Source organism: Castor canadensis, chromosome 15 (genome assembly GCF_047511655.1).
Source record: "Castor canadensis chromosome 15, mCasCan1.hap1v2, whole genome shotgun sequence".
Taxonomy (NCBI): Eukaryota; Metazoa; Chordata; class Mammalia; order Rodentia; family Castoridae; genus Castor; species Castor canadensis.
The window spans coordinates 21,312,086-21,336,457 of NC_133400.1; the positions used below are offsets into that span (position 1 = coordinate 21,312,086).

The 24,372-nt window shown below is 36.8% G+C and overlaps 1 protein-coding gene across 5 annotated transcripts in view; it reads left to right on the forward strand.

Moving 5' to 3' along the window:
- Cdh11 (cadherin 11) overlaps positions 1-24,372 on the forward strand; it is a 151,000-nt gene that overhangs the window by 98,057 nt on the left and 28,571 nt on the right. For all 5 annotated transcript variants that reach the window (XM_074055909.1, XM_074055908.1, XM_074055907.1 and 2 more), the window contains 6 exons: positions 4,515-4,914; positions 8,936-9,230; positions 12,116-12,235; positions 13,992-14,159; positions 17,246-17,433; positions 22,947-23,200. In XM_074055909.1, coding sequence (XP_073912010.1) covers positions 4,687-4,914; positions 8,936-9,230; positions 12,116-12,235; positions 13,992-14,159; positions 17,246-17,433; positions 22,947-23,200 — 1,253 coding nt within the window. In that variant the 5' untranslated portion in view covers positions 4,515-4,686. The remainder of the gene's footprint in view (positions 1-4,514; positions 4,915-8,935; positions 9,231-12,115; positions 12,236-13,991; positions 14,160-17,245; positions 17,434-22,946; positions 23,201-24,372) is intronic.

The window sequence follows — 24,372 nt, forward strand, 5'->3', positions numbered from 1 at the left end:
ACATTGATATATTTCCCTAATTATTGCCAATGTCATGGTCTCCTTAGGAGGGCAGTCTCCTATTAATTTTCGTGTGAGATTCTCGCAAAGTCTCTACTACTGGATACATCAATCAGATGTCTAGATTCTAGAAGCATTTCATTTAAAAAAATAAACTAAATAAAGAAAAGATCCCCAAACACATCATTTTACCTACATATTTATAAATTCAGAGATAGGGATTTTAAAGTTAAAAAACAAAGGCTAAGTTCATGCAATATGTAGATAAGGGCGCAACTGTGGTATGCTTTTGAAGGACTAACAAAATCATATCTTCTTTACCTTCACTTTGACCATTGCTATGAAATACTTTCTCTTTCTCTTTCTGATTTGGCTAATATTTTCATCATAGCCTAGGAATTCGCCCCTTGCTCTCAAAATTATCACCATAAGACTATTGTGCAAATAAGGGGTTGTGTTTCTACATTTGATCTTTGGTCTTCTCTTAAAGATGCAGGATTAGGTAGAATTTTAGGTGCAGGAATGTAAATTCTGCATCTACACATGCAGAGTTCAGACTTAGCTCCTCCACTGGCTGGCTCTGCAATCTTGGGCAAGGCACTTCTTCTTGGTGTGCCTAAGACTACTTACCTATAAAGTGGAAGTAACAAAACTACTACTTTGTAGTGTTATTGTGATGATTTAATGACTCAACTCATGGAAAGTCCTTACAAGAATGTTAGGTAGATAATACCTGAAAGTGTTAGATATTCTTAATATTTTCATCATAGTTATATTATTGGTATGCATACAATTCCAGTGTTGGTTTACTTATCACATTCAGATGCTTGTAGGTACTTTTATTACAGTGTCCATACGATTTTGGTATGCACTTAAAAAGCAAACAAATGGCAAGAAATAGTGTTATTCACCGGTTATGAACAGATATGAAAGCCTGGGTCCAAATCCCAGCTCTGCTATTACAAGAAGCCTAGCAGAACAAGTTACTTAATTTATCTGAACCTCAGTTTCCTTATACTTTACAATAAGAATTTTCATGGTACCCATTCCTGAGATTGTTACACGAATAAATAGATGAATTAATATTTGTATTGTTCTTAGAATAGAGGCTAGAAAAATAATTCATTAGTTATTTTTCCATTCTGAAAGGCAATAAATAAAAAGTCCTAAAGTTCATCATATACAAAACTAACATTAATCATTGAAATAACTTTTATGTATCACATTTGATTATATGAGCACTTAAAAATAATGAGTCTAATGGATTACTTTTTAAAGTAGGTTGGTTTTGCTATTCTTTCTGACAGAAGACAATAGATTATGTTATTTATTTTACAATGGCTGAAGTTTATTGTTTATTGGTCATGTGGAAACTTTTAACTCAGAATTAAGCTGTATTTCTTTTTATAAAGGGGAAAAAGGTTGTCATCTGGTTTCAACACTTTAGTGTCAAAAATAATTGTGCTTTATAGCAAAATGGCAGCCAGAAGAAAGAGGTGTAGAAATATCAACTTTAATTAAACTCTTTCTTTCAAATATACTTCACAGTTTATATGTAGGAATAATTTATCAGCATGTGAATAAAAACTTAATACTTGGCATGGTACAAAATGGGCAGGAATGTTGCTATTCCATATGTTATTTCTTTTGTCTTGTTTCTTCAATTTCTATAGAGGCAATATTACATTGATGGTTGTAATGTGTGACTTAAGTGATACATTCAGATTTAATATATGGTCTGCTTTGAGCAGGTCCCAGATGTATGTACTACATTGTGAATAACATGTAATCCCAAGCATTAAGAGGCTTCCAGCCTAGTAAAGACACAGTAAATGAGTCAGAAGAAAATCTCTCACAATCTCTCACTGGAATGCTAAACATGAATAAAAAGTGGGAAGGAATTTATACAAATTTCACTCAGAGGCAATTTGCCTCTTTCCCTTTTTTATAGGGAAGGAGGCAAAGGGGAGCTAATGTGGTTCCATGACAAGTTAGTGGCAGGTTCTTACCAAATCTCAAGCTTCTCAGTGAAGCCCAGTGATCCTCCTGTCACTTCCTGTGACTTCATTTTAAGATCTCACCTCTCCTGGGGCTCTCTTTGTCCTCTTTTCTTACAGTTCATCTGCTTTGCTGGAAATAGCATTTGATATATTATTAAAATGCTAAGTCTGAGGATAAAGCTGTTAAATGATGATACTACATTTGTTGTTGTTGTTATTGTTATTGTTTTGAAACAGGGTCTCACTATATAGTCCAGGCTTGCCCCAAACTCACTATATAACCCACCTACACTGGCCTTGAACTCAGCATCCTTTTGCTTCGGCCTCTCAAGCACTTGAGATTACAGAAGTATACCACCACATCCAGCTGATACTCCTTTTTTAATCTCCCCTTTTCTCCCACATGGCTATTTACCCACTCCAGAGTGTCTATGTACACCAAATATTAAAGGTTTAAACTCCCAATTTTTGTGAAGGGGCTAATACAATACCATCACAGTGTTATTGATATTAATACCTTATATTAATTGTGCATCTATAACCTCTCTAGATACTGTTTTGTCATATTACAAAGGAAACAGAGAGGCTTAGATTGGCAGAGTCAAAGATCATCAGAAATGAAGGGGTCTGAATCTGTTAAGTAGAATTATTCCAATTCCCTTATTCCTACAGTACTAAGACCAGATGGCTGTAGTATCTTATATAATTTCTGTTCCTCAATCCATCTCTTGGGGAAAGCACCTCATTGTCCTTTTCTGATCATCACCCTCTATACAGGCACCCACATCTGCTGGGCAAGACCTGCAGGCTTGGATTGTGTCACTTTGAGAAAAGAGGAAGAAACCCGGCACACACCCAGGTTCTCACTCATTGTCTGCCCTATTTGAGTACAACATTTTTTTTGTCATTTTTATCATTTTCCAAAAACTATAGAGGCTCAAAATGATTGATATACCCAAGCTTATCCAGATTGTAAGATTTAATAGCAGTATTCCAGTATTCTAATCCAGGCCTATTTCATGTCCATGTCTAGATACCTTCCACTATGCCAAGATTCATGCTTTCTCCTCCCTAGTCTTCTTTCCCCCAACACAGCCTCCAAACAAGATAGCAAATACTTGAGGAAGTTAGTTATTCTTTCAATGCTCACTAGGCACACCAGTCCTAATTAGTGTTGAAAGATAGTATCATCCTCAATATCAATGTGTCCTCCTCCATGCACATCAACATTCTGAGATCCCTCACATTGGAGTTGGGGGTGATGGTGAGGTCATCTGGTTCTGGGAACTAGGATCACATTTGAAGCCTGGGTACACTGCAGAATAAGGGGATGCTTTCCATAAAAAGTGTGGGTTATAAGAGAAGGGAGCAAGCAAGAGAGGTTCCCTGCAGGGAAATTAGATTCTAGCAACAGAAATATTAAGACCAGTGAAGAAGTCTGGAATCCTAGTAGGAGTCAAGAACCAGATAGAAGAATCAGAGTGCTGGAGAGAGAATAGGAAGGTCTACAGATTAAAAAATTGCAAAACGTTTGTAAATACGTCTGTGGATTATTCTTATGATTGATAAATAGATGCATCATGGCTGAATGTTAGGAATAAGATCTTTGAAACAGTTAGTTTGCTTCTCCTGGTTAGGGAGAGCTTATAAAGTATCCTTTGCAAAATTACTTGGCTAAGGCAGGATCTTAGACATCTTGAGTAGATCTTTGACCAGAAAAGAGCAAATCTTGCCCATTGAACTGACACTGTAGACTTACTTGATCTCTGTATTATTAAACCCACCAGTGGATAAATGAGAACTTCAACTATTATTGACATTGTAGCTTTAATTGATCACTATAGTCTTAATCAATCCACCAATGTCAGAGATTTTGATTTATTTCTCCAACAGATGTGATAGTGACCATCATGGTTTCTTGAGGTCTCTTTTCTAGCAGGGCCCTTTGCCTATTTTCCTTATAAGTTGGGATAAGGAAATCTTGGGATATGCTATGGTTTTGACTACTTCCAGGTTTTGGGAAATTCTGCTCCTTTTGCATTACATCTTATCCTTTCCCTTTTTATCATTGTAATTCTTACTTCAAGGTTGACCCTTGCCATCCCATCCTCTAGGAAACCTCATTTACCTGCCCCAGCCTCTGCCATCACCAGTTTGGATTGTTCTATGTGCCTCACCTGGGCTTCCATAATGCCCCAAGTTACTCTAGTACAAGAACGTAGCCAAGCAAAGTTATGATCAATTATAATAACAAATCAATATAGAGTGCTTGCTGAGTACTAGGCATTATGCCAAAAGACCTACATGCAGTGCTCATTTAATCTCTGTTTCAACCTTATAATGCCATCCTTCTCCCCTTTCAGACACAGGCAAGCTGAGCTCAAGGAAGTTAGTTATCTTACCCAAAAGTGGCAAGTGTTAGAACAGACACTCAAACCTACATGTTGCTAAGTAGAAATGAAATCATGTGAGGATGAAGCCTGCAGCTAATCCAGACTCTCTCTCTGCTTACAGAAGCCGACTGGGGAAGCAGGCAGCCCTGACGTGATGTGCTCAGTGAGCAAAGACACTCCATTCCAGAAGAGTTCTTTTTAACACATCTGGGAGGCCGCCATTGGAAAGACTGTCACTCGGTTGGCTGAAGGGGTGACAGCTGTGTTCCCCTGTGCCTACCACATAACCAAAAATGAAGGAGAACTACTGTTTACAAGCTGTCCTGGTGTGCCTGAGTATGCTGTGCCACAGCCAGGCATTTTCCCCAGAGCGACGAAGCCACCTGCGGCCCTCATTCCATGGTCACCATGAGAAGGGCAAAGAGGGGCAGGTGCTGCAGCGCTCCAAGAGAGGCTGGGTCTGGAACCAGTTCTTTGTGATAGAGGAGTACACTGGGCCTGACCCTGTGCTTGTGGGCAGGGTAAGCCTACTTACATTTACTATTTGTCTATCTCTCTCCACCACTGGAACAGCAGCATATGGATAAATAAATAAATCAACCAAAGAAATGAAAAAAACCCAAAAACGACTATAGTGGAAAACACTAATCATCTATTATCAGTAAAAACTCAATCCCATTAAACGTACATCTCTCCTGTTATTCATAGACTTATCCGTGTTGTGAATGCTTCTGTTTTCTGCTTTTTGTACTTTAAAAACTCTCTTTGTTGTGGCTGCTTAACAATCTTCTGAAAGGGAAATGACCTTAAATTATTTAACCATTCTTCAATTGGAGGAATTTCTTTGCACCTCCTCTGTGTTCTCATAACCCTCAACTTTTTTAATTGAAGCTTTCTTTCTTGTCTTGCAGATACCTATTTAGCTCTGTCACTAGACTCTAAGTTATTTTGCTCAGGGACAGTATCATCTTTTTTGTCTGAGGTTCTGATACTAAGCAAAACTTTGAAGAGAAGAATTAATGTGTATTATAAGGATGGATATGATTTTTATCCTTGTAGTCTTTGGGATTGTAATACCCAGGTGGAATGCCTCCAAATTCCTAGCACTAATCAGGTTCTGCAATCTTTGTGTAACTCCATCAAAAATGTAAGCATAGAGAGTCCAAAATACACTTGAAAAACTGATATTCCACTATTGTTCATGGTAAAACATGCAGATAATAGTGACATTAATTACCAGAACATAGATATTTGCATACATAAGAAATGAAAACCCTACTATGTACAGATGCTAGGCAGAAGGTGAAACAGTTTAAAAATCCCTCACATGAAAGTGCTCAGAGATTAGGGGGAAAGAAGCAGTTTCTTATGTAATTAAAAAATATAAACTATAATGAGAAAAAAAGATAATGAAATTCAGCATAAAGATTACTAACTTACATGGTAACCTTTAAGAGAAATGAAGGCATGTTTTTCAGAGAACTTGATAATAGCTTGTGACCTGAAATGAGCGGAGTTATTCTGTGAAAGGGAAGGGTAGCAAGGTAAGAGAAGATGACAGGGGTGCTCACTTCTGAACTCAGTGGATTCCAAGTATCTTACTTGTTCCTCAACATGACAACACAACTTCGTATTTGCCTCACTGAGATAGTTGGAGAATGTTCATTATGGTCTTGATAGTATTATGGGATAAGAGCATGTCTTCTTTAAAATATTTACCAAATGAATTTCATTAATTTTTACCCAAAATAGAAAGATATGAAAGTAGTCTTAGGAAATAAAACACAGGGAAATAATTGGCATACAGAATTCCCTAAGTAGAGGAGATAGGATGTGTGCCCAGAGAGGAGGAAGAGATGTTAGCCAAGGTAGGGGATATATAGCTTGAGGGATGAGAGCTATGCATGAACCACCCTGAGAAAACAGAATTTCCTGCCCTGAAATTTTCCCAATGGGAAATTGTGTGTGTGTGTGTGTGTGTGTGTGTGTGTGTTTGTGTGTGTTAGAGCAGAAGGCTGTAGAGGAGACAAGACTTGGAGAGCCATTTTATCATCTTGGTGGACCAAGCAATTGTCATATCCACTAGAAAGGAGCATAGGAATTGAGGAGGGGGAGGAAAATCCAAGCACCATTAGAAGTATGTGATCTTGAAAAACTGGGTTCACAAGAATGAGTTCTATGTCTGGTTAGATGGGGAGAAATAGAAGAGTTGTTGCATCCTGTGAATCTTCCTTGTGAAATAGTGCTGAGATAGTTCCCTATAAGTAGGAGGAACAGTTGGCTTCTTCTCCAATGACCTTTGATTTGATGACACTCAGTTGAGTGTTTTAAGTTTTCCTGAAAAAGGAGAATTTGGCAAAGCATGGACTTTCAGATTTCTTGTAGGAAAAGCAGTCTCTGTGTTGCTGGGCTATGCTTTGAGGAATTGGGTTGCCTCAGCAACTGGATCCCTTGATAGCATTGAATGGTTTTCCAAACTGCTTTTTGTATGGAACCCAGTAAATATCATTCACAGTATTATAAATCATTTTGTGAGAGAAGAAAAAAAAAAGAAAATTTACATCCTACTTTCAAATCTGAAAAGTAGAAAAAATAATGAGGAAAATATTTTGTAAATATGTTTGATTCTTGAAAAAAACTACTTAATATGTAAGAAATGAAGGTCCTCAGAGATTCTCAAGATTTGGACATTTAGGCTTATTTCTCTGTTCCTCATTCATAGGACTGAACCCTTAATTTTTGACAGGTCTAAGCCAGGGAAAAAAGACAGACACTCACCCCTGAGAATTACAGGGTGAAGGGCAGGGACTGAGACTCTACTGAGCCCCAGATGAAGATCACGGCAATTCTAGCTGTCCATTGAAGGCCATCAAATAACTTCATATTTCACTCACAAATGACCTTGGTCTTAAGAAATATGTCAGCCAGAATTTAATGACAATATGCCTTATTGTGAATAACAAATTCTGAAGAAAAATGTTCTTCCTACCCTGAAAAACCCTATAGTCTACAAACAAAATGGCCTTTGTAATTTGTACATATATGTAAATGTTGGAGCTGAAATAGTTGGTATTTCACTGGAACACTGCAAATCAATTAGATATCTTTGGAGAATTTGAAAGAATAAAAGAATTTTAAAAACAATGTGTTCAATCTTGCGTTGTGCCTCCGGGCAAGCCTTGATGTAACAATAATAATAATAATAATAATGAAATGACATTCATAAAAATATTATTATTAATATTAAATGGAAATTAGTCATAACAATTATTTTTGTTATTTTAAATGCTATTTGAAAATAAAGGTTTTTCATTTACAATGGGTTTTCTTATAGGACAAGTAGAACCAATGGCTATTATTCTCAAGCCTACAAGAATAGTGAATGTAACCTTCATCTTTTCCCACAAAGGGAACAATGGGGGCTAAGGAACTTAGATTAAGATGACAGCTGCAGAAATAGAGATTGGAAATCTCTGAAACATAGAACAGATTTAGGGCAGAAAGGCATAAAAATTAAAAGACATGGATGAGGGCTGGGGGCATGGCTTATGGAGAGAGAGAGCAAGAGAGAGAGAGAGAAATTTGGATTTAGACAAGTATCATCTTGTCCCTAGGCTGTCTTGAAAATCTGAGAAACTCAAGGATATTTAAGGTTCTTTCTAAGATCTGGAGAATTGCATGTCTATCTGCCCATCCTATCCACCCCATCCTTTATTGTAGAAATGAGCTGTTTTTCTAAGCAGACCACAACCTCAGATCTAGGTTTCGTGTGCAGTATAGCAGGGCTTCTGGAAAAGTCTGATCCATTGAATTGTTTGTAGTAACAAAAGCCCCCAGACAATCTAAGTATCCTTTGAAAGGAACTGTTAGATAAAATGATAATATCATCCATATAGTGGATGAATTAGTTCTATACATTCAAATGTGGAAGGGATATCTGAATTTACTATTAAGGGAAAATGGTGAGGTGAAGAATGACGTGTGTTCTCTGGCATGTTATTATGAAAAATAACAGGCTACATACACCTGTAGTGAAAGACTTGAACATGTGCACAGAGCATAATATCTGTTAGAAGACTGACAAGAAACTGATAACAGTGACTTCTGAGCTAGGAAAATGAAGGGAGATAGCACTGAGAGGAAGACACTGTATAGATGTATATAATTTTTTAAAAATGTGTATTTCTTTCAAAACAACTATTAAGAGATACGTATATGCGTATATATATTGTGTGTGTGAGTATGTATGAGAGTAAGGAAAGGCAGAGCATTAATCATAGAATTAAAGAAAGAAAATCTTGATTCCTGGTCTCATTGCTCCTCAGCTGTTTGACCTGGGCCAAGGCAATGATTTTCTCTAAGATTCCATTTTACTCATTGTGTGAGGTGAGGGTGAAAATATCTCCATCATTGTGTGTGTGCCTGTGTCTGTGTGTGTATGCATGTGTATGTGCAAGTGCCCATGTGACAACTAGCATGTGAGACTTTATCTCCACATTGCATCTCTTGTGAAATTACAAATCTTGATTTCTCTCTTCCTAGCTTCATTCTGATATTGACTCTGGCGATGGGAACATTAAATACATTCTCTCAGGTGAAGGAGCCGGAACCATTTTTGTGATTGATGATAAATCAGGGAACATTCATGCCACCAAGACATTGGACCGAGAGGAGAGAGCCCAGTACACACTAATGGCTCAGGCGGTGGACAGGGACACTAACCGGCCACTGGAGCCACCTTCAGAATTCATTGTAAAGGTCCAGGATATTAATGACAACCCTCCGGAGTTTCTGCATGAGACTTATCATGCCAACGTGCCTGAGAGGTCCAATGTGGGTGCGTAAGTGGGGATGACCTGCTCCATTTCCAGCTTGGTGTCTCTGCAGGTGGGAAGGCTATTGCCTGTTTTCCCAACTCAGGAAGTTAGCAAAATAACACCAAAATTTTTCATTTGTGCAGTTGGAGTTTCAAACATTTAAAATGAACTTAAGATTTCATAATCAAATTTTATTAAGTATGACAAAGAATGGAGATGGAGGAAGAATATGACTGAAGTTGTGTAATTCTGACCTTTATATTATTAGCTGTGTAACTTGGAACCACTTACATCTATGCTATTAGCCTTAGTTTCCTTTATAAAATGGGAATAACAATTTCTGTTCTTGTGGGATTAGAAATAATATTCACCTGGTCACTAGGATGCATTTATATTCAATAGGTAATAGCAATCATAATACTTGCTGCAGGTAGATATTGTGTTAGTTGGGGATTTTCATGCATTATTTTACTTAATTTTTATGGTTAATCTTTGCAATGAGTTAGGCCCAACTGGTTAAATTACAGGTGGGAGGAGTCCAAACTAGGAATAAGTTATTTAGGGTCATATGTGCAAATATTAAGTAGATCCAGAATATACACCACCACAGCACTATGTCATCATCTGTTGATTTAGGAGGAGCGTGTCTTCTCAATGCTTACAGACACACTGTATTGCTGAAGGGTCTCTTCAGCTACCCACTGGCCCTCACTTTCACTTGACTTTATAGAATATGCTTAATTTTGCTCTTTTGAGAGAAATGTCTCACATTTTAAAAAAGCCTCTAATGCTTGCATTTAGAACTAGGGATATAGCTTAAGTGGTAGAGTGCTTGCCTAGCAAGTGGGAGGTCTGAAGTTCAATCCCCAGTGCTACCAAAAAGAAAAAAAAGTTTGCCTTTCACCTGCTGAACAGGACTGTTCTGACAAGGGAGTGGGTCTGATCAGATGAGCTCAAGTTAATTTAAGGATCATCAGGGACAAACAGCCCATTTTACAAATGAGAGAAACAAGCACTAAGTATGGGAATCAGCTTACTCAAGAAAGTTAGCTGTCACCTTAGAATCTTATGATTGTGCCACTCTGCATATGGAGCCTGTTATGCCAGCAATAGTGTCCTCCTCCCCCAAGTAAACTCAGGGTCTTCCTGTACTTTGGTAAAGCCAGGCTAGCCATTTCCTGTCTCCATTCCTGCCCAGTCTTTTACTTTATGAACACTCCTTTGTGAATTCTAATGAGAAATCGTAGACATCAAATAAATCCATATAAATAGGAGATGTCAAGGACTGAATGGTGTGGGTGGAATGGTAGGATGGGAACACCAGTCATCCAAAAGGATAATCTAGAGAAATTTTTATTGTTCTTACCTCTGGGAACTCTGATGCTTATGGACAGAACCTGGACTTTCTATTACAGTCTATCAAAGTATAGTCTTTGCTGTCAGACAGTACTGCATCTGAATCATTGTTGTACCTCTGACCAAACACATGAACCCAAACTAATTCTTACACATTCCTAAGTTGTCATTTTATCCCTATAAAATGAGGATCCTGTATACTATGGTAAGGATTGAACAAAATAGATGTAAAACACAAAGAGTTGTAAAGCATTTAGCAGAATTCTAGATATAAATTAAACACAAAATAATAATTTCCCTAGGCATGTCATGATTGCTTTTCTCCTTTATGAATCTCCATCTCCTAGAATAATGCCTGGTCTGTGAGATGAGCTCAGAAATGATTATTTGCATGAAATAATGAATTACAGAGGAACAGTTAGAAAAGAGTGAATTTGGCTTGTAGGCTACATGGAAGCCACTGACAACCTTATAAAGTAAGGGCAAGTTGGAAGCTGTGTTTACACACCTCTTCTTCCACATGAAGGTTTCCCTCTCTGCTGAAAAATGTAACAGAAAGAGTTTGGGTTTCCTTGCTCCCTGGATCAGGATTAGACTCCTGACTCTGGCAATAAACAACTGTGTGAAAGAGATTGCAAAATGTCCTCTCTTTTATACCAATTTCCCACAAGTAAAATTGCTGTAAAAAAGGCTCAGCAGAGGAATGCTGGTGGTACACATGGAATGTGCCCCCAAACAACGCCTGGCCTAGAGACGCTAGAGACTTGATAATTTTCTCTTTCCAGTTCCTCTCTGCCCACTCCGAAACCCCACATGCCATGCCCCAAATACTTATTACTTGTGACTAGCAAGGAAAGCTTTTTAAAGGAATAAAAATGGAAACCTATCCTCCTTCAATTCCCTGGTTTTCCTTCTTTCTGACCCATGAATGATTGTCTTAGATCTCACTAGGTGCTTACTGGTGGTTCCTGTTACATGGATATCAGATCCATTAGAGGTGGGAAGATGCAATTTTCATAGCAGTGGGGAACAACATTCTGCACAATATTTATAGCCATAAATTAATTAAAATGTAGTATTAGCAGCAATTTTATTACATGCAAGGCAACAATAAAAGGATATATTTATGCTATGCTACAGATGGAAGATTGCACTCTGTCCTTTCATGAAAAGCAATTCATCATTAATTATCATTTATTATACTCTTTGGGAAGATTTTTATTTAATTATTTGATATGCTGAAAATTTCCATCGCATAGGTCTTAGAATGTTTTGGCAATAATTTTCATATTGTTATTTTAACTACTGAGCATAGCAGGGATGTACTGTGAAAATGGAAATCTTACTTTTAAACTATGAGAATTAAAATGAAAAAGAAGGAATAAAAAGAAGAAGGAAGGGTGTTTTGCATCTCAATTGTAGGAAAGAGCATGTTGAATAATTGTGGGCTGTCCTCTGGGTTGAGTTTTTTTTAAATGAAATTTTGTAAACAAGAATGTAATTTGAAAAGCTTAGGGAGTGTTGCTAATGAATTTATTCTCCTTTTAAGGAACATCGGTAATCCAGGTGACAGCCTCAGATGCAGATGACCCCACCTATGGAAACAGTGCCAAGTTAGTATACAGTATACTTGAAGGACAGCCCTACTTCTCAGTGGAGGCACAGACAGGTACTGTGGAATGTCACTGTCATTGTGATTTGTAAACGTTCTGAATAAGGAGTTCATGTCTACTCACTAAACCTTAGTTTCCTCAAATATAAATAGGGAATGAAGTCGTGTGAGGTTTACACAACTTCTGCCTCTGCTAGGCAGAGGCATATAAGTTAGCCTGCTATGAAACCTAGTTATTAGCATTCCTGTCCATATTTCACAATGTTATAATAACATAAATGATCATAAAATTCAGTTTTAATGTCAGAAAAGTCTTGAACTGTGGATTCAAATTAAGAGACTCTAGAACTTGGATATGGTATAAGTTTGTCAGCTCTCAAGTTTGGAAGATCATCGGGCAGAGTGTCAAGGATGGGTGTTAATATTTACGTTGCTGTAGGAGACATCATATTCCTTATCTCTCTTGCTATGCTCACAGATTCCCAATGGACATTAGCAATGAGAAGGAATTACAGGAAAAAAGAGCAAACAAAACTTCAATATTCTAATAACAAAAATCCATATGAAATGTTTCACTTCTTTCACATCAAATGTGACTCTAAAGTATAATATACACTGAAACCCTGTGACACTACCCATCCATAATAATCTCTCAGGGACCCTTTTTTCCCACAATATTTTCTATCTTTTAAAAAAATGTTTATAAGCAGTATGCATTTATTATAATCATGAAAATTTATAATATACATGTGAAAATATGTATACACATAGCCTACCAGTCTACTCATTTATCTTATATACTGTCTGTTCATTTACCTATGCATACATTAATTTGTAGCCTCCTTGCTCCAGTCTACAGTTAATGGGCTTACTTTCTATGATTCCATCAAAGTCATTTGCCATTAACCTTTCTAGGTTAGCCAAGGATAAATGTTAAAGGTTATCTAGACTTTTGCGACAATAAAATGTGGAACCTTCTTTTCCTCAGGGACTCATAGCTAATAACTACTAATTTGAACATACAAAATTATTTAACAGTTAAGGAAAATGAAACTCAGTGAGTTTCACATCGTGCTCAGAAAAATACAAATATTGGGGAAGAAGACAGTGATGAGTACTAATTCTTCCTCATTGCTCTCTTAATATTCCTAGTACAAGTATTACCTTATTTACAGAGAGAAGATGCTTCTTTTCATATGCTCTCTAGAGATTTAAGTGAGCATAGTTTTCATGCAAATCATGTTCTAGTGTACAGAGATCATGAAGAATTCAATCATTAATTTGTTATTGTTATCAGTGATAAGTGATAGTAGACTGTGAATATTTATGTAAGCATTGTGTTCATTTCTAACCAATTTGGCTTATTCTTTCAAAAACTAATGCTAGCTTTTTAATGTACTACATGAAATACATATCTCTAATTTATAAGTCTTACAGACTACAGCAATATTTCTAGGAACAGATTTCCAAGAGATCCTGCCAGAAGTCCAAATGATTTAATCATGGATATCTGCACAATGGTCATTCAAAAATTTCAGTCTTCAGTATTTTCATATCTGAGAAGAATTAGGTTGTATGCAGTGAAAAAAAATGAAACAAAATTAATGCCATATTAAGTACTTTTAATGATTTGCTTGAAAAATACAGTGATTCTTTAGAAATGGCTGCTTTGGGTTGTAACTATCATGTTGAAATGACTTTGAAGGGCACAGGCTGTTTTATTCATCTTTACTTCCCTAGTGCCTAAAACATATTTCTTGTTGTAATGTTGTTTTATATGAATATCTGTGCTGTTCCCTGTTTACCTGTCCAGGTATCATCAGAACAGCCCTTCCCAACATGGACAGAGAAGCCAAGGAGGAATACCACGTGGTGATCCAGGCCAAGGACATGGGTGGACACATGGGAGGACTCTCAGGGACAACCAAAGTGACGATCACACTGACTGATGTCAATGATAACCCACCAAAGTTTCCACAGAGTAAGTAGGTGGGCTTGGCTTTCACTGTTCACCACTGCCAGAGATTGCTACCCATCTTCTCTCACCCATTCTTTCTTTACCTAGAAAGAAACATCTAGAAAAACCTAAAAAGAAACATCTAGAAAAACCTAAAAAGAAACATCTAGAAAAACACATCTTTATATCATTCTTGCAAAAAACAAAAAGAAGATAACAATAGCCAACTCAAGTGGAATAGAAGTAGTGGAAGAAAGAGAAGACATTAAGTTTTATGAGCCCCAGAGCAGAAAATCTAGTTCATCAGCTATTTGTTTATCAGATACTAGTCATGCAATCCAGCAATTAATTAATCTATCTCTAAGTGTTCTCCTTTCTAGCCTGGATATAACTGTACATGAAGCAGTTATTTGGTATGTACCAAACCGTCTAAAACCTTAGTGGTTTAAAATGATAGCAATAATTTGCTTTTTTCATTAATCTACAATTTGGGCTAACTTTGGAGGAGAGAGCTTTTCTCTGCTTCTCACAGTATCATGTGGGAAGAGCTACCCCAGGGCCGGCAGATGTACTTCCAAGATGGCTTGCTTACGTTGCTGGAGAGTTGATATGGACTGTTGGTTCCTTTCCATTTGGACTTCTCTGTGTCTGGCCTCCAAAAGTGAGAGCCCCAAGGCCACTAGAGAAAAGCTGTATTGCCTTTTGTGGACTCACTTTAAATGTCATATAGCCTTCCTTCCAAGTAGATATAAAGTTGACTAAATTTAAGTGGAGTTCATCTAGACCTCACCTTTCTATTGAACAATCATCAAAGTAATATTGTGAAAGAAAAGCATATGGGATAAAAGACATCCTTTTGACCATTTTTGGAAAATGCAGTCTTTCACAGTCAAATTAATAGGGAATTGCTTTTCTTAAGAACAAACAAGTTAGTACAAAATCTTATAATGACACTTGACATAAGTTGTCAATGAATGTTAGCCAGCATTTTCTGGCTCATTCTATAAAATTTATAGAATTGCTTAAGGAAATTAAAAGAAAAATTATTTTGAGGGAATGCAATTAACAGTCATAATTATAACTCACTATACTATCATCTAAAGATTAGTTACTAGTATAGTGAAACTCTACAAGAACCTACATTTTACAGATAAAACTGGCTTACATGAAAAGAACCAAAAGTTGCCTAATGAAGTGGCAAAGCTAGAATTTAGATATAAATTTATGGATGTGTGCAGAGGTGAAAATAAAGATTTACTAAGATCGTAATGGCACTCTTTGCTGCTAGTAATGGGAAGTTCACCATGGCAGTGTCTTTTTCATTAGAGCCTGAGTTTGTCACCAGAAATATGGCACTGTTTACAATGGAGAGAACAAAGAAGCAAACTAAGTATATAGTTCCAGGTAAGCACTATGGTTAGTCAAATGAATCCAAAGACTAAAGGAAACACGGAAGTAAAGGATTATGAGGCAATTGTAGTTCTCATAGGGTCCCAACAGAGATGGGAAGAAACTGCTTTTATTAGTTAAGTGCCTGGTTCTGCATCTTCAATAAGATTAAGATTAAGTGATGTGGTTGGTCCCTGCAACTTAGCCTAGCAGTAGAGGCAAGGTTTCCATCACTGGCTCTTATATATTGTGTCACAAACAGAACATTTTGAAAACATGAAGATGCTATAGAATGTCAGATCTCACTCCACTACCAAAACTCCAGTTATTTTTTGGTTGTTTTATTTTATTTTATTTTATTTGGCAGTAGTAGAGGTTTGAACTCACAGCCTTGCACTTACTAAGCAAATGCTCTACTGATTGAGCTATGTCACCAGTCCTGCCCAAGTTTAAACAAAACCTAAAGTCTTTTCTATCTCCTATAATGCCCCAACCTACTTACTTACCTATATAATGTCTTGAGAGAAGGCTCACTTATCACACTTGTCCTCTTGCTAGTCTGTATAGATTCACAATGTCCTACCTCAGGTTTTTATTTTTGCCATTTGCTACGTTTATTCCCCAGTTAGTCATATACTTGTCTTGCTCAGTCTCTTTGCTGGAGTCGCATATGTCTTCTAAAGGATACCTTCCAAGACTGTCCTATTCAAAATTAATCTTCCTTTCTTTTTCTCCTTCTCACTGCACATATTTAGCAAGATACGTTTTTACCCACATTCATGCACATATACAAACACACACAAAAATATGTATCTTACACATTCATATACATACTCACTCATGCACCACATATCAACATTTTCATATGTACAATCACACACACACAACCTAGACAACCATTCATACAATATACCAGTCATACAGTTATACACATAATCATACACACATTTGCTACTCTTTATCCCTTACCATACTTTTATTTTTTGTTTTCCTAGCAATGACAGCAGAGTATTTATGTATTTGTAGGGTTTTTCCCTTTTCTCTTTTTGTGCTTCTTTTAGAAAACAATCTTGACTGTTTTGCTTACTCCTGAGTGTCTAGAGGCTATGACTGCCTGAGACATTTTAGGTTCAAAATAAACATTAAATAAATGTAAATATGGAAGGCCCACACTTTCAGAGAATGTTGTGCTTGACCTAGTGGTGAACAAGATGAAGTAAGAGGAGAGACAAATAAAATTTTAGAAAAGATATGACCCTTGAAAGATAAAAGACACATTTGATTTTTAAATAAAACAAATAGGGAGCCTGTGAGGATGTTTTGTTTTTGTTTTTTGTTTTTGTTTCTTCTCCTGGGCCTTCGCAGTGCCCCAAGCAAGCCTTGAAATTAACTTGTAGACCATTGTGAGGACACGAAGACTTTGCTATTTGAGTGCATGAAGATGTGCATGGTTCAGAGAACTGTAACTGAGCACTGTTTTCCTTTCTCATATGTGGCAGATGACTCCAATATTGTTTTATCATCCTTTGTAGAACACATTCTTTTGGCAAGTAGACCATCTGGGATTGTCCTCCCATCCATTTGTTTCTTTCATGTTTTCAATCAACAGAAAGTTCAATTTCAAACCCGTTAAGAAATTTATTGGGATTCAATGAAATCTGAAGTCTTACAGCTGCCAAATAAAAAAGAAAATAAAAGAGGATGTCTTCTTCTGCTTCCAGGCGTATACCAGATGTCTGTGTCAGAAGCAGCTGTCCCTGGAGAGGAAGTAGGAAGAGTGAAGGCTAAAGACCCAGACATTGGAGAAAATGGCTTAGTCACGTACAATATTGTTGATGGAGATGGTATGGAATTGTTCGAAATCACGACAGACTATGAAACACAGGAGGGTGTGGTGAAACTGAAAAAGGTGAGACAGGATGAGGAGTCGGACATGTCATGGTGTGAGTTGCACCGTGAAAGCAGCCCTATGGGAGATGGAAAGTTGAAGGTTAAGAAATGAGAATATGGCAACTGAGTGCTGACCTCACTTTGCAGTGGAGCACCGAGGTGTGGGGAGATAACAGCAGTGTAATCCTTTCTGTTACTGCAGAGGGAGCTGACAAAAGGGACTAATGATGCCTGTCTGAGATTGTTAGTTAGTTCTATGTTTTGGCTCATTTCTCCAGTGGAAGGAAAGAAAACTAGATAAACCTTCACTTTGGAGAAGCAGCCCTGAACTCCTTTTAGCTGAGTCTGTTAATCCAGGCTGTTCAGAACATCTCTTATTTTAAACTTTCACTATTCTGTCCGATCCATGGTAAAAATTGAACAAATTCTCTTGCTTTTCTTTCAAATTTGAAAAGAACCAACAGTAATGGACTTTTCCCTGCAATTGACAGACTATCATTAGAAACATGTCCCTTAATTCAATACAAAGAGGAGTTTATGATTTCTTCCTGTTTTATTTTACAAATCTAACATTTAGTTAACACTAACCATTAGAAGACATAGCCTGAGCGTCTTACAAACAACTCTTTTATTTTTAATAGGACAAAATCATAAGAAGTACATAATATTATCCCAATGAGTAATGATACCTCAACTTAATTTTGAGAATGAGTTTCAATAGTGTAACCTGCTCATAGTCAAACATAGTCAAGGATGAGGAATTCAAACCTGGTATATTTTGGAACAACTTCTTTCCTAAGACATTTTGAAAATAATTGAGCCAGAAAAAGCTTATAAAAGAAAGTCAGACAAGATTCACCTTCAGTGAAGAAACATTTCCAGTACACTCTAAAACTATTTCCCCACCCTGATTTACCATTCGAGAAATCAACACTTTCTCTCATGATATTGTATGTAGTGTTAAATGAGATTTGGATGATGGGATTACCTTTGGTTTTAATCAAGCATTCATTTTCTACTTGGTTTTATAGCATGAATATTAAGCTCCCTCATGTGATGGGAAGATTGGACTATAATAGTGATAAAAATTAATTTGAAGAATTAGTTAAGAGGTCAGAAGCTGGAGAGGAGTTGAGGATGGATGAGAGATGAATCTCTCAGTAAGGAGAACAAGTAGTAAGGTGCCCCAGGAAGCTGACCTTTCCCAGCATTGAAAATATATTCGGTTTGGGGAAAACATTTGGGGGAAACTGATCAAAAAGAAGATAAGAGGTAGCTGTCAGAACACATACAGAAAAATGGAGGGCATGGAAGTTGCAGTCAATCTTGGATACTTGGGAAAGTCTCCATGAGTGACTGTAAATGGCATGACCAAGGAAGCCTAACTAGCTTCCTTAGCTGCCAAGTGGGGACAGAACAGTTCATTTCTTCTGGCTTCTCTTCTGGAAAAGTAGCTGTGTGAACTCTGTGTAGCCTTGAGCTGTCAACTTACTTTGTTAATTAATATTACTATCCCTCCTTCTTGTTGGCACTGACACATGAACATTGACATCACCAATTCCTGTCTTCTCATCCTTTGCTCCTCAAGTAATTGGATAGCTGGTTATGCTAAGGTCGTCACCTGTTTTCAGTGTATTTAGGGCATAAATACACACTGTGTCTCTAAAATCCTGAAACATCTAAATGACCCCCCAGAAAACTCACAGAAGGCAAATGAGCTCTCTGCATTTGATTAATTTTTGTACTTTCCCTAAATTCACTGCTTATTACAGGCAATGGAATAATCTACAAAGCACTGACATTTAGGTTTAAAACAATGTAGGATGTTATTTCACTTGTAAAAGAACATTTGTTTTAACTTGTAGCACAAGGTTCCAAATGTCCACCAGGAAAAAAAAAAATCAGAGGTGATTTTAGCAGAGTAAAAATATGAGTCCTAATGAAAGTCATTATATATGATTTAATAACACAAAGAGTGTGGAGAAATTATGGAAATGTTTTTGTATTTTAAAGAAATTCTTTTTTTCTCGAGTGAGTTTGTTGAGACAGGGTCTTATTTTTTGCCTATGCTGAACTCCAAGTCATGATCCTTCTGCTTCAGTCTCTAAAGTGCTGGGATTACAGATGTAAACCACCATGCCCTGCAAGATATTCTCTAATATCATGTTTTCATCTGCTAAGAGTTATTTTGTTATAGTTATTTGTCAGGCAGTCTCTTGGTAAAAGCTGAAATCTCAAGTGGAAGAGATAGAGTCCTGGCTACAGAGGGAATCACAGTTTAACAGGATAGTTCAGTGAGAAGATAATTAAAATACAGGAATTTTTCTCAGCCTTACCAGTGTTGACATTTCAGACTGGACAATTCTTTTCTGTCAGGACTGTCCTGTGCATTGTAGTATGTTTAGAAGCATCTGGGTTTTTCTTAATAGAGGTTAGTAGGCACACACTTCACCTCACCCCAACAGACATTGATAATAATAATTAAAAATAGGTCTAGTCATTGCTGATTATCCTTTGAATGACTGGGAGCAAAATTTCTCCCTCATTTAAAACCAAGTGTAATAAAGGGTGATAAGAATTGTGAATAAAGGTCACAAATGACTTCAAAGAGAAGTAGATCTTCAAGTGAGTCTTCATAGTCAGACAGGACTTTTCTAGATACAGAAGGAGAGAAAAGTTAAAAAGAATGGCTCAGGAAGGACTTAAGAGACTGCAATACATTCAGTCTTTAGTGTCCACTGAGATGGACACAGTTGGAACAGTTGAAGAACTGTGGTATGAATTCAAGGGAGACATTTTAAGAAATTGAAGAAGGTACACTAGGTAGCAGGATGATAGTGAAGGAGAAGAATCCAAGAAATAATTAGAAGATAGATTCATTCAATGTTTGAAAAATTTAGAAAATCGTATTTCCTGAGTTCTGGCTCTGGATTAGGATTTCATGGTGAACAAGAAAGAACATGCTCCCAGAGTGCTTAGCCAGTCTCTAGTGGGTGGGTGAAGAACAGCATAAAAATAGAGATGAACCTTTTAGGTGGCTTGGTAGCTGTGGGATGGAAAATCCAATCTGTATACTGAATTAGCCTTGACTAAGTGAGAATCCTGTCTATTGCAACCATAGTTTCTGAGCTGTTTATTTTTAACCAAATAAACTTGTAAAGCAGATTGAGAGAGCCATTATAAGACATTTTAAATATTCCTTATTTAATAAAACTATTCTATGGTTGATTTTTCTTTATATTTTGTGTCCGTGTGCATGTAGATGCAGATACATAATATTTAGAATGTTTGCAATCATGGGGTGATCTGATTTGTTAAGTTAATGTCACATCATAAACATTTTACATGCTGTTATATGATATACATAATCATTTTTAATGACTACATCCCATTCCATCCTATTGATGGGCTATTATTTCCTTAATAAAATCTCACAGTTGGATTTGGTGTTCTGTGTATACATTTCCCCAGATTAAATATAAGTTTCTATTACTTCTAACAAATATTATGAATTTTTTGAATATTGTTTGTTTGGGTTTTCTTTTGAATTACTCCCTTAGGGAAAATTTTCAGGGGTGGGGATTAGTAAACTAGGGGGTATGAAGATTTTTATGGCTTATGCAATGTGTTGCCTCATTTAGCTTTATTTCAACTACTCATAATATGGATATAAATGTTCACATGGGAAACTACCTCAAATACTTTTTTGGAAAGAAGAGGGGATAAATTGTAAGCAAATGCTTAAATGTTATCCATTCATCAGCTCAGCTCCTCATTCTGTAAAAATGATTGATGCATACGATCATTTGGTACAGTCATTACTGGGCTATAGAGAGAGAGAGACGAGTGAGATTCAGTAGAGTCCTTTGTGATGCTCCCCATCTACCAAGTGAGGGGCTGAAAAAGGCAGTAAAGAAAATGCACAAATCTCTCTGGGGTTGTTTAGAAGCTTTCACAAGGCAATGAGGCTGGGGCTGACTTCCAGAATCCTTGGTAGATTCTCACCAGACTGGGAAGGATGTTCTAGACAAATTCTTGCAAGGATTTGGAAATCCTATAATGAAATCTTTTAGTCAAACTGCAGCATGACATACTATCCTCAACATCCACAGGCATAATAATGGGAGTATGCGTCTAGTCCTTAGGCATATACCTGCACCAATTTCTAAAGGTTCTGTGCTAGGGATAGCAACAGATTACCTGAGAAAAATTCATCTTTTTCTGATTACAGATTATCTGGTCACAGAATGGTCATATTCCAATTCTGGATTCTGCCTACTAATTACAGAAATTTGTGAGCAATTGAGTAGTCTCTTATCTGAAGTTCTATAAGTATAGTTTTTACTGTTGCCATAACACAGCCAAGCATAAAGGACTCTTGCTGGGCCTCACCCAGGAAGATGGAGAGGTTGGGGACAGGTTTAGTTTAGGGAAAGAGAGTGTTCCCTGATTGTAAGGATTTGAAGGTGGAAATATGATAGAAAAAGTGTCAAGGATGCTTAAGGCACTTAACCTTTCTGAAACTGGCCATCCTTGGTTTGGAGCACTACAGAATTAGGTTAGGTCTAAGCTTTACCATTGTATAGACATTCAAAATAAGTGTTTACCATATAAATGATAACAGTATGGCTGACAGATGCTCTCCTTAAAGCATCAAGCTTTTTCTAAACACTTGATAATGCATTATCATCTTAGTCATTGAGATAGTTTCTTTGCTATGACTTTTTACCCTTTGCTGACTGTATTTCCTCTCACTGAAAGTAAGGGGTGCTTGCCATCAATTTTCCTGTAAATGTAGCAATTAATGCCATTTCTCAGTGTTTTTTTCCCCTAACTGTAGAAATTTGTAGTGCTTATACTTGTTTTTATTTAAGTGGTCCATTTTTCACGTACAAGCATTCTTCTCAAAAAGAAGAATTAGCTTCATTGTCTTGTCAGTTACCATTAATAGAACATACCCTAAAAATTACTGCCATTGAACAGAGCCATGCCTTCACATTTCAGCTAGAGAGTAGTATGATGGGCTCTCACAAGGGATATCGGGACATGTAACAGATATGTTAAAAATTAGCACTATTCTGAGATGTTCAGGATTCAAAGAAGTGCAGAAGTAACACTCTGTCATTAAGTAAGTTAGTGTTATTTAACAATTCCACCTACCAAAATTACCCATAAACAACCTTAACTAATCTTATGCAAACTCCTGATAAGGGTCACAGACTTGGGGAAATATAATGTGGTCATAAACTTAATAAATAAAGCTGTGAATATGATTAAGATAAATTCCTTGTATTTGTGTGGCAGGAGGTGGCAGGCAGTCATAAAATAACACACACTTTTTTTTGGCTAAAATTCAAACAGTATTTATATTATATTTTTAACTCTCTACAGAGTGGGCTAAAAAATTTACTTTGCTGTGTTTTATTCCCTTCCTTGAGGAACTATTTACTCTACCCTATAAAACAACCAGGTCCTTCTCTTTTACTATTCTTTTAAGGGATTAGTTATCAATCTCCTCTTCATTCTTGCTAGCCCATAGATTTTGAAACCAAAAGAGCGTACAGCTTAAAGGTAGAGGCGGCCAATGTGCACATCGACCCAAAGTTCATCAGCAATGGACCTTTTAAGGACACTGTGACAGTCAAGATTGCAGTAGAAGATGCTGATGAGCCCCCCATGTTCTTGGCCCCAAGTTATATCCATGAAGTCCAAGAAAATGCAGCTGCTGGCACTGTGGTTGGGAGAGTACATGCCAAAGACCCTGATGCTGCCAACAGCCCAATAAGGTATGTGCAGATTTCGTGTAAGAGCTGGGATGGGGGAGCTTAGAGGCAAAGCCCTGTAGGAACACATTATCCCATTTTCAAAAAGGGTTCCAGTTTATCAGGCTCAATAGAATTGAAAGTAGATTTAGATTTAGAAGGTATGAGCTGCACTTTCCCTCTACTGCTGACTTTTTGGAAGGTTGCCTCAAGCTCCTTAATTTCACTCTGGAGAAGATCCCCTAGTGCATAGCAGATAATGGAACCATTAGCTAGGTCTGTCTGCCCTAGGGAACTGTGGTAAAGTATAGATAATAATTATGACAATTATGCTAATTATAATTTATTGAATATCTTCCTATGCTCCAATTACTCTACTAGATGTGTTAGACATATGATCTAATTTGTCCCCTAGACTTTATTGTTATATGAACTGTTATCTCTTTTAAAAAATTATACTAGCATAAATTAAATGTATAAAGGCATTTTATTGTGATGTTTCATACATACATGTAATTACTTTGATCAAATTCATCTCACTTATATTATTCTTTCTTAGTCCCTTTCCCTTCCGCCCACCCTCCTGTTTAACAGTTTTAAATGAGATTCATTATGCTATATTCACACATACATATACGTATATATATAAATAATATGGATAATATATATAATATGGCTTACACATATTCATCCACCATCACTCTCTCCTTTCTCATTTCCCTCTCTCACTTATCCCCCTCCAAACAATCCCCCTTTTATAATCATGTCATATTACTTGTTTTTAAATCTAAAGGCAGAGTTGGATAGCTTTGGCAGAGAACCCTCTATTCTACATTGCCTAAAATATGTACTAGCTAGCCTTGAGCAAGACATGTGTGCTGACACTATTCTAGTTCATCACTGCCTCATTCCACTAAATATAATATACACACATAGTGGATTTCTAATAAATACCTATTGAATGGATAAATGAAATAACACCAGACTTCACTTTGAAATTCAAGCTCACGTATTTCATTATAAAAGGACTGGAAATGAGGACATTTCATCTAGTCATTTGTTCATCAAATCTTCATTGAACAAACACAGGGGAATCCCAATATATTTGGGAAGGGAGATACCTATATGAAGTACCAAACAAACATTTTTCTAGTGAAGACATATATATGGCCAGTAGCTATAAAAAAATTGCTTAG